General features: G+C 40.0%; 1 protein-coding gene across 3 annotated transcripts in view; it reads right to left on the bottom strand.

Annotated features, from left to right (window-relative positions):
• cep104 (centrosomal protein 104) overlaps positions 1-12,120 on the bottom strand; it is a 42,097-nt gene that overhangs the window by 16,294 nt on the left and 13,683 nt on the right. For all 3 annotated transcript variants that reach the window (XM_015967473.3, XM_015967475.3, XM_015967474.3), the window contains exon 13: positions 9,520-9,696. In XM_015967473.3, coding sequence (XP_015822959.3) covers positions 9,520-9,696 — 177 coding nt within the window. The remainder of the gene's footprint in view (positions 1-9,519; positions 9,697-12,120) is intronic.

Here is a 12,120-nt window from a genome sequence, read left to right as displayed (position 1 = left end):
TTGTGCACATGTAAACGTAGCTTCTGTGTAGTTTTTTTTACCATTAACCTCTGGAAATATCCATCAAAATGTTTAAAATAAATTAAATGATGCCCAGATTTTGAAAAATATTGGCGGCCTTGTAACATTTAACCATAAATATCAAGTCTAAAATACATGGGAGCGGGTCCAAGTCTGTGGATGACACCATGTTAGACGCAATGTTTCCTTCTACAGGAGCCCATGAGGACAAAACACATTTACTGATTTGTAACAAGCTGTTAGAAAACTTTAACCATTCATAAACATTATTGTTTTACACATTTACCTCTTTACTTGTTGACAGTGATGAAAGGGAGTCTGACTGGCTTGTCATTTAGCTGGAAGTTGAACAATCTGACAAAGTACTCGCTCGAAAACTGCGCTCCCAGGGATTTTTGACCCTAATAGCTATCTGTTGGTAGAGTCTTACTTGAACACAAAAATACTGCTTGCTTGCAATGATTTAGATATATACTGTCACCTATCGCTAGGGAAAATACACACGGTCACTTTAAAGTAATCGTTACCATGGGACTGATAAGTGAGGCATGTTCAAAATAATCGAATCATAATACATCAATCAAATTGCCCTCTGACTGTCCCGCTCTCCTCTGAAAACACCCCTCTTTGTGCATGAATTGCGCACTCTCGACTTACAACAGCTGAACAGGAAACAAAGTCTGAACCTAGCTAGCTATATTAGCTAACATACACATTTTTTTAATACACTTACGCAGGTGTCTTACATTAGAAATTATGGCAGAAAAGTACTAACGACGAGTCAAAAAGATTAGATGTTATGTTTTTATCGTTGTTTGAGAGTATTCGTTGCTTCTGGCATTTTCCTATATTCTTGGGGTGTGGCTTGGGGGAGAGGGCAAACAAAAAGGGGTTGGACCTTTGATTTTTTTTTTCATTTCCATGTTTTCATGTACCCTACCTCTAACTGTTAAAAGTGGGAGCAAAATTGCATTTAGTTAATTTTTGAAAGGACAAATATTGTTCTATTTCTATTTTCTTTGTAGTAAAAATAATAAAGACAGTGAGAGAATTACTTTATTCTATTATTCATTAGTTGGATTAGAAGAAATAGTAATAACCTTAACATGGCTGAATTAACAGCCTAGTTTTCACACAGCACTACTGTGCTCCACAGCAAAACTAGTAAATGAATTGTAAGCATTGTGGTGTGAAAATAGCCCATTAACAGATAAATATCAACAAAGTGAGTCACATGACAGAGATAAAGCTGCCGGCGAGGAACATTAACATGCAGACGTAAACTGTCAAAAGTCACCTAACCTCTGCTCAGGAGACTCTTGGGGACCCCACCATTATTCTGCTGTCTCCACCCACCACTTCTCACTTTATTACTGGAAATTTAATCGTGTCCCCTTTTTGTTGCCTTTTACTCTCCCCCACCTCAAAGCAGATCACCCAGATAACATCACCAAAAATGAAAAAATGTCTCAACTATTGCTGAGTGATTGCACTGTAATAAAAGCAACGTATGTTTTTTGAGATGAAAAGGTATTTTAAGTTGTTTAAACTTAAAATCCATGTTTCACGAATTAAGTGCAATAAATTAAGTCAGCCCGACAAACAGAATTAGTTGTGGGCTTCAACAATATTAAGTGAGTCGTATGAACTTACATATCTAAGTTGGACTTCATAATATCTTGCCCAAGTTCTGCTAACGTCCATGCTTTTGTTGTGAAATGCGGGAAAGTCAACTTTTGGAGTTGGAGGAGTCAGTCTCATTCTGCATGTGGTCGGAGGCAAAGGAGGCTGCATAGGTAAGTTTTCCCCTTTTTCCTGGGTTCAAATTATGTTAAAAATAAATTATGAATATGTTTTGTGCTATATAAAGGTAGCCTACATTCATAAACAACTTTTACATGTGATTTTTTAAGGTAAGGCTGTCGACGGTTGAGATTTATGCTATAGGCTATATTCTGCAACTAGTCTATACTTAAAAAACATGGACCTCTGTAACTAACTGTTTCATTTCGTACTTGTTTATAGTTTGAAATGATATCTGCTTTACCACTAATAATATTTCAATTTCTTTTGATAAACAAGCTAAATATTAGGAGAATAATTGCTAACTCACATTGCTAATGGCTAATGTAGCAACAGCAGCTAGCAAATAGTGTTGAATGTGCGTTGACTTAAAAACTACAAAATTATGCTTTAATACACTTTACACCCATAGACGGTGGAGCAGATTTAGCACCGGGACGGAGCAGTGGGACTGCGGGGCAGACAACACGGAGGAGCGGGACGGAGGAGCAAACACCGATAGACGGCGGAGGAAATACACAGAGCAACGGGACGTAGAAGCAGGACGTGGAGGAGCCAGCCCAAACACTGGCAAACAGTGCACCAACGCAGAGCTGTGGGTCCAAACACTTTAACTCTGGACCAGACTGCTTAGAGGTGAGTTTCTGTTCTGAAATCTTTTTTCTTTTCTGTTCTTTTTTTACATTTTGTCATATAACTTCATCAGGTGTCTGCAAGAAATATATGATATGGCCCACCTCTAGATGAAATAATTTTTTTACATTAATTATAAATATATAATTTAAAAGTGCCTATGGGACATTTGATACACCTCTAGCTCTCAACTGTGTGTGTGTGTGTGTGTGTGTGTGTGTGTGTGTGTGTGTGTGTGTGTGTGTGTGTGTGTGTGTGTGTGTGTGTGTGTGTGTCAGCAGGCAGCTGTACCAGTGTTTCTAAAGCTCAGGCTGGTAGAGAATAGGCACTAAAGTTAAAGTTTGACAAGAATCAATACATTTTTATGCATTTAATCTACTGATTTTTGTATATAATTTCTCAAGACAGCTTGAAGTGAGTTAACTTGTAAATAATTTACAGGAGGAAAAATATAGAGATATATATTGTATATTGGAATTCAGCTAAAAGAAATTGAGATATCAGTTTTGGTCCATATTGCCCAGCCCTACAATAAAGCATTAACATTTTTTTCCATCTCTTCTTAAAAGGATACTGACCCAGAGGAGGAGCAGACAAGAGGTCTCTCTGTGGGTATCCTCACTGTGCTGGAGGATGACGGTACTTCACCTGCTGTAAATGTGATGAACCTTGCTGTGGTTGTTGAAGAAACAACCATCCTTGAGGATCTCCCAGATCTGCCAACGGCTTTTGGCTTTGTCTTTAGGTTGATCAATGTCTTAAACCTTCAATACCCAAAAGATCTCAGGTACACCTTTGAAATGGTTCAGAAAATCTTAATGGGACTTGGGACAGATCTCTCGGCAAGGGTAAGATCCCTCAAAAACAGGCTTTTTCTATGAATCCTATATGGTAGCTGTTGGATGTACCGTACCTTTTTTTTCTTTAATGTCTTGCAGTTTTTCAGTTTTGGGCTTACGTAAATGTAGAGTTCAAGTCATTGTTTCCACTGTTGCCACTTTAATAAAAAGACAGTTTTATACAGAAAAAATATTATATAAATTTTTATTTGTAATGCTATGCTAGATATTTTTATGTTTTACTGGTGTTTATCTTAAAATGTGTGATACAAGGTCAGCATTTTGTTTGTTCCTTTTCAGCCAGTTATTCTGGAGTTGGGCTACTCAACCAGGTACACGCCAGGGTCTTGTAACTGTACATTAAAGTGCATAAGTTTAAAATAATTTAGTCTTACAGCTGGTCTCACAGCTAGATGTGTTGGGCTTCCTACAGTTGTAGTTCAGCTTTTTCAGCTGTTCTGTATCAAACAGATAATGTTTTAATGCCAATAGTGTCTGTCAAGATAAGTTTTATGCTCCATAGCTTAACTTGTGTAGTGTTTTACTAAGCATTCTCAGTTTTTGGGAAGTGTTACACATGGTGTTTAACATGATGTGACAAAAGTTCAAAATAAAAACACTTGTCATCGGCATCTGAATTTGCTTTTGTTTAGAATTTGCTGTTTAAACCCATCTGTTACATTATTAAGTGTGGTCTGTTATCAAAAATGACATTTTCCTATACTGTTTAATAACAGAGTTGGTGTATGCAATATATACATGAGGTGGTAATTCAACTTTTCGCTGTGAAATGTGTTAAAAGTTGCAGCAAGTTGTAGTGGAGTAAGCTAAAGTCACAATTAAAAGTTGTTGAAATGTAAAATGTTATGCCTCAATAACTTGAGTTTGGAAAAGTCAGAAATAATAACTGGTGAAATGTTAAATTTTAAGTAAGTGGAACTTTTAAAATTGAGGTATAAATTAGGATTTACAGTCAGTACTATTTAAAATTTACGTTTTTACAACTTAAAATTGGGTAACAAAAACTTGGGATTCAAAGTTACTACAACATACACTTGAGTTAGATAAACTCAGGTTTCATACTTATTACAGTTTAAAATTTTGAGTCTTTCCAACTTATAACTAAGTTAGAGAAACTTAGAATTGAGAGTTTGTCAAAATCAAATGCATAACTTAGAATATTAAGTTGATGCGCCAAACTTAAAACTTTCCTGAAGTTTGTTGCCTCAAAATTTTGAGTTTTCCCAACTTTTTTTTTTTACAGTGTGCTGTATTTGCCAAATTAAGTAAAAGTTCTAATTAAAAATAAAAAGGGAAACGGTAGATCATTTTTCTTTAGGAAATACTGAATATTTTTAAACTGAATATCCCGTAAGTACATCTTCAGGAGCCAGTGGGGAGTTATTTATGATGTGGGTTAATATATGGGAGTCAGAGGAAGGTAAAGATTTGGGTAAGAACAAATTATTTAGTTCTACACAGCACGGCTTGTTGCCTTTCAACTAAATCAGATAGGAGTTATTATTTCAGTGTCTTGTTCTTAATGCCATTAAATAAACACAACGAGGCTCCAAAACATTTTAATAACCTTGCGGATGTTTACCCAACCTTGTGAAGTGGTTTATAGGTTTGGATTTATTGAACAAGGACAGCACAAAACAACAACATTAGAACGACACAACCATTGTTTTGTAGAGAGGTTTTATGGCCACAGACTAATTTGAAAACCAAAACTTCTGTTAAGACTTTTAGAGACAAACAATAACGGCGTTCATCACTTTATGCACGCACACACACACGCACACACACACACACACACACACACACACACACACACACACACACACACACACACACACACACACACACACATACACACACACACACACACACACACACGTAAATAAATTAGTCAAACTAATATGAAACATGAGTGCTCTCAGGGTTGTTATCCACCTCTGAGTTAAAAGGGTAATGATGCTTGAATCAAATGTAACTGTTTATTATAGCATCTCAATTAATTTATAGTAGATAAATTCTGGTTTTAACACGCCAGTCCGGCTATTTAACAGTCTGGGCAGAAAGCAGCTGTTGTGTCACGTCTCAATTAAGACTGACAATGTATGTGAAGCAAACACATGAGGCCGCCACTACAAAAGGGTCTAGCTATTAGCAAGCCTGTCCAAACACGCAATCCGCTCACTAACACTTGTTTGCCTTTGGCTTCCAAAGGTGTAGAAACTCTGATGACAAACCTGACAATTTGCTCTCACTGACGAGTCGAGCAGAGTGAGGAGGAGGGCTAAACGGGGGGAGGGGAAGAGAGCCAAGCCAGAGCAGCATTTAGGCCTGTCCCATTGGGTCTACAGCTGGTTGAACTGTATGTGGGTGTTAGGTCACTGATGGAAACTAAAGAATGATGTGGGTGCCAGCAGTGACAACACAGGCTCAGCTAAGTAAACTTACGGGAAGTCTGCTTAGGTAGACAGTCAAGGAGAGTCGGAGAGTAGCTGGTGTCGGATTACTTAACGTAAAACATGGAAGGGCAACGGTGTCAGAGGGGCTGTGCCCACCCTGTAATCAGAAGGTTTCCTTTGCTTCCTCTGGTCCGTGTTGAGTGTGGTACACACCATGTCACCAAAGATACAGCGACTGCCTGGAGCACTATTCAAAGGCCCGCTGACTGATTACAAGATTGTAGGAACGTGATGCTGATTGGTGGACACACCTTGAATTAACATGTCCCTTTACTAGCAGTACCATCATTTTTGTCCAGCCCTGCTCCACAAGTTAATTTTTTAAATTATTCTGTTGAAGCGTGGCTGAAAAGCAACGTCTGACTTTCATTAGTTAAATTTCATAGAATTTTTATTTATTATTACTTTTGTCAGATTGAAGTGATTTCTGTGACTGTTGTTGTGGGTTTTCTTTCATTGACTGACGGGTACTAACGATTTAGTCCATGTCTGTACATATATTCTATTCACGGTGCATCCTTTTATCCTTTAATCACCTGAATATTCTTTGCTGCTCTTACACTGTAAAAGTAGTCCTATATTTACCAGTGAAAAAGCTTAAAACCAAAAACTATAAAACTATCTAAAACTGTTGATTTTACATGAAGTTGCTGTATGTAAATTAATTGGTGAAAACAGTCATTTGTAAAAAAAATTTCTTTGTAAAAATTACATTATTCTACAGTAAAGCACTCTTGCATCATTAAAACAGTAAAAAACTATGATTTTGACATTTACTGAAACACACACAGCTTTTTATTGCTGGTAAAAATGTAAGGAGTTTACTTCCTGGTTCCCAGGGTGCTTAGCGGCATGTAGGTGAGATCTGGCTGAACCATTAGTCAGAGGGAAGTGTCTGTTCTTGATCTGACTCGTGAATCCACCTGAAGCCTGTGCTGCCGTTTGATGCTGATGTCATTACTGACTCAAAGCTTTGACTACTACACACACATAAGCACAGTTGAAAGACATGAACAGCAATTAAGCAGGTAAAGCTATTATGACCATTTATGAGCTCAATGGCAGTTAATCGGTTACTTAATTCTATGGATTGATTGCATGTAATGAGGAAAATCTTTTGAACTTTGTTTTTAGTGGGAAAAACGTTTTTTTTCAGGGGCACAAATTTTATTTTATAGATTATTTTCATGTTCATTTTACAGTAAAAAAATTATTTTTTTGCCCCAAGTAAAACTTCTTTTTCTACAGTAAAATACTGACTTCAGTACCAGTTTTAACAGTGAAAACAGCAATAAAAATACCTTCTTGTAAATGAAAAATAAGTTTTACCCATAATTTTACGGTACCATTCTGGCAGCCCCAGCTGACGTCATTTTACCATAAAATCTATGTATGTAGATGAAACTTCTCCACTGACATTAAATGAGTTTTTATTCTATTCCATTTCCTTTCGGTCTCTAAAACCAGAAATATGCTGATATATATATATATATATATATATATATATATATATATATATATATATATATATATATACATATATATTAGGGGTGGGCCGTTATCGGCGTTAACGCGCTGCGGCAAAGCCAGAGTCTTATTGCGCGATAAAAAAAATGACGCCGTTAATCTATTCTCAAAGTTGGGTTGGGATCTGGGTCTGTACTAAGTAAGCTATGATGGCTTTCACATTGCGCGGATGGATATCTGGTTGGCGCGGATGTATACTCGGCGCGGATCATCGTACGTATGGACGGACGCCAGGCTCGCAGAGTTTAATGTTCCCCATGCAGCCGAACAGTCGCACCTTCGCCACCAGCAGCGCTTCTCCCTTCTCATCGCGCGGGACAAGTAAATAATTTATGTACTTTCACCAGAGTTTAATCCATAAATCCGACTTTCATTCTTTTTATTTTGTTTTGTTTACCTCTGACATTTCCAGCCGGGCTTTCCCCGGGCCACACTTCACCGTCCGCGGCCGAAGCAGCGCTCGGATGTGAGAAAACCGAGACAAGACTTTCTCAGACAGGTGCGGTTTCCAACTAAGTTTAGCTCTTTTAGCAGCTGTTTATTGTGATAAAGTGATAAATTGTTTCTACAGGTCGTTGTTCATGTGGCTTCGACTCAAATTCACCTGGAATAATAAACGTTTTGTTTAGAAAAGTTGAGCTAGGATAACTCCCCTTGCCATTTTCAGAGACAACAACAGCAACAGTTGGCTTCTGCTCATACTGTAACGGGGTGACTCGAGCTGGGCGAGAGTTTGGATGTGGCGTGGCTTTTAACCCAAGCGCGGAGTGACTGACGCCGGGTTGAATGGACATGCTGTTTAATCTGGGAGCCGGGTGCGCAGCTGTATGGTGACACAGCTGAACACGGCGACTCCTGGTCTGAAGCTGATCTGTACGAACAGGCAGGATTCTGAGATCTGGCTGGACTGATCTGGTTGGTCTGATCTGAACAGGCTTCGTGATCTGAGCTGATCTGGTTTGGACTCTAGGTTAAGTTCGGTGAGAACGATGACTGAGTGAGCCGGCGTTGTGCGGCACTTCCTTATATAGATTTGGCGGGTGACATGAAACGGAAGCCTGGCGCTAGGGATGTTGGGTAATGGAGTCTGAGCGGCTCTGCGGTGCCTCCATAGAGGAGGTTGACGGCTGAGAGGGAGGTTGTGTGACACATACAGGTGAGCTGTGGCATCATTTCCAGCTCTCTCCTATTCACCAGAGGCGATCCTACATGCAAACTAAAGGGAGGCATTGGAAGGGCACCCCAGAAATTTAACCCCCTCCCCAGGCCAGATAGTTTCTGTGTGTGTGTGTATGTATGTATGTATGTCTGTATGTATGTATGTATGTATGTATGTATGTATGTATGTATGTATGTATGTATGTGTGTGTGTGTGTGTGTGTGTGTGTGTGTGTGTGTGTGTGTGTGTATATCTATATACTTTTTTCTTTAGCAGGCCATATTGTGCAGAAGAGAAGATCTAGTTTGTCACCAGACAATGTGAACAAGCTGGTCTGCTTGAGTGACTGGTGGAAGAAGGAGAAATAGAGCTTGGTCTGATTGACCAAATGCTACTGACTGTAAATAGTTAATCATGACCTATTCTGTAGACCTACAGTGCAGAATTTGTTGAACTGAATAAACAGCTATTAAACACAAATACTTATTGATCATTATTTATTTTCATCATCAGTTATCGTAGTAAAACTGCTTTATCAGTCTGTGATGCATTATTGAAACAAGAAATATGCCTCCATTCTCAAAGACTTGCTTTTATTCATTATCTAGGTAGCACACACATATGCCTTTGGCAGAATTTGAATGAGCCATTTTAATCTAGATTAATCTAGATTAATTCCAAGATTACAGTGAGATTAATCTAGATTAAAAAAATTAATCTATGCCCACCACTAATATATATATATATATATATATATATATATATATATATATATATATATATATATATATATATATATATATATATATATAATAGTACTGATGACCCTTTTGTGCATGTTTGAACAACAATCACTTACATCTTTGCAAACTTTTTTTAAGGTGCATTTGAGCAAAAAGTGTTTTTATTTATCTTCCATTTTGTCATGTGTGAAATATCAGCTTCTCTTTTTTCATCTGAATTATTCACAGCTTCATTTCGTAAACCTCCGACCCTTCCCAAAACACCAGATCGATCCAACGATAAAAATAACACGAATACATAGGTGTGTTTAATTTACCGTGATGACATTTTCCAGGGTGAAGCCCGAGTTCTCTAAACCCAGATCCACGAGTAAATTCTTGATCAGCTCGGCCCGACTCTGGGCCAGACGAGAGGGGAAGTTGGATTTGTAAGGCTTCACCAGTTCACCTGGGATTATCTGAACGGCCCGGACATCCTTCAAAACTGCAATTTCCTAAATGACACGACACAAGAACAGAGGAATGACTGTGAAATGTAGGCGGACATAATTTGATGTGTTTTCCGACGTATGCTTTTACGCTGAGTGAAATGTGAGCTCGAAGCCCCTAATAAATACCTGCGTTGCGCTGCATGGCATTTAATCCTTCAACACAAACATCTGGTAAGAAGACAAGTCACAGCAGATATAACAGGTCTCCTAGTTAGTGGAATGTTCTTGGAAAACCCTCTCTTGTTGTTAACTTCATTTTTTTAGCCTCATCGGAGAATCTAGGCGAGTCTCATGAGTGTGAGCGGTTATAGGGACAAACTCCCATTCCCACAAACACACCCATATATGAGTTCACTGGAACAGATTACATAAAGCTGAGACACACATTTCCCTCGTTTTCTACGCATCCCAAGCTGACGGATACTTTCTGGTTTCACCCAACAGCACATGCTTACCAGCATCAAAACCCAAAAACACCCATCGTGTCCTCTCTGGTGGACACTGGTGGCTCGCCTCCAGCTGCAAGGAATGGGTGTGGGCAGTCGGGGTGAGGACACAAAGTTTGTTTAGAGGCTGATGCAAACATGACATCACCTCCCTACTTTCCCTGAAATATTTAAGCAACAGAGCTGTCAGCAAGCTTGGCATTTATCTACTGTTTGGACATTTTAAAACAAATTACGTACTTCCATCTTCTTCCTTCTTAGAAAGCGAATAAGAATACGTGGAAGCTAGAATCGTGTTTCCATGATGCTTCTATTTTTCCATTTAACGTATAAAACTCAGAAGTTTTTTTTAAATTGGTTTGCCGTCATTAAGCTTGAATGTTCTGGAAACCCTTCACTTTATTTCTATTTGACTTTCAGGCCCACCCTCCAGGGGACAACTCTTCTTCTCATCGGATTTCACTCCGTATTCCTTTGCATCCTTGGAATTCTGCAAACACATTTCCTATGTCACATAAACAAATCAGCTATGCTTTAAGCAAATAAAAACACCCCGTGAGTGTGAAAGATAACATTGTCCTGAGCTGTGCTTTGTTTTGGAATGAGCTTTATCATCTGACTCTCGCGCCTGGATGAAGGTGACGGCTGCAGCCCGTACACGGTTGGCGAGATCTCCAGTTCTTTTTTTTTTTTTTTTTCCCGTGTCCTGTCTGGCTGTGAAGCAAGCAGAATTGATGTCTGAATGCTGGTAACAAGCCTTACAGATTTACTCTCAGGTGGAGCATCAAAGCGTCTGCTTTTAATGTCACGCCTGATACTTAAAACTTTATTGTTGTTGTTTTTGAATGCTTTATAATTCCGACCAGACACGGAGACAGAGGTGAAAGAGAAAGGAAAAGACAAAAGGTGGGGCGAGAGAGGGGGGGGGGGGGGGTCCACAAAGATAAACAATAATGAACAAGAGTCTGCTTCTAGACCTGCAGAAAAAGACAAAAAAAAGCAAAAGAACAAAAAAAATGGGACACAACAACAATACAACAAGATCTAGCTATCACTGCGTCAACTTGATGAAGAAATATATAATCAACATTGTTTAACTGAAGAATCACGATAATAAATCACAGTGCATTAAGTGCCCACCATAGTCTTAAGACATGTGTTGAACGTGCCCAAGTCCATACTTTTGAGAGCACCATGTGAGCACCTGCGTACACGCGCTTGTTCATGTAAGGTTTCTCTATAGGAGCGTCCAACAGAGAGTGTGAGGGACCACAGATCCGCCCCCCAAAGATGCGCAGGAGACGGGGGGAGCTCCAAGTCCCAGAGATCCAGGCGCTGCCCCAGAACACAGGAACCCCAAGGAGACTGCAACCAGAAAGGCCCCCGCCCCCCTCGAGAGGCACAGAGGATCGCCCCGGGGGGCCACAACCAGCAGCCGGCAGAGTCCCGGGAGACATCAGCGGCAAGCCCACAGGCCCGCCCGCAGCCTCCCACCCCCTAGCCGGCCGAGCCCGGGACCCAGCGACCCGGGACCCAGGGGCAACCACCCCCACCGGGGACCCAGCAGAGCCCAGGGACCCAGACCCCACCAGGCAGCCACCGGGATCTATCAGGCAGATGCCAAAAATCTTAAACCCCCAGACCCGGTTGCCACGAACACTCAGGCAGACCAAGGCACAACCCCCCACACCAGGTGTGGCAGGGGGAGGGGGGACGAAGATCTATATCATCAAAAGAAGTCCCAGGAGAGGGGAGGAGTCAAAGGTCCCACCTGACATATACAGTCATACACAAACACAGTCACACACTCCCTCCCTCATGCTCACACATACACATACAACCCAAGACTTACAAAAATGCAAGCCGGGCACCCAATCATGCTCCCCATACACACCCTATTCACTCTGGTCCCGGTACTGCTGCACACTGGGTACATCCATCACCAGTAAACCCTTCACTTTATTTCTATTTGACTTTCAGG

Source organism: Nothobranchius furzeri, chromosome 15, assembly GCF_043380555.1.
Source record: "Nothobranchius furzeri strain GRZ-AD chromosome 15, NfurGRZ-RIMD1, whole genome shotgun sequence".
Classification (NCBI taxonomy): domain Eukaryota; kingdom Metazoa; phylum Chordata; class Actinopteri; order Cyprinodontiformes; family Nothobranchiidae; genus Nothobranchius; species Nothobranchius furzeri.
Note: the sequence above shows the minus strand (reverse complement) of the source record. Positions and strands in the feature narration are given on the sequence as shown.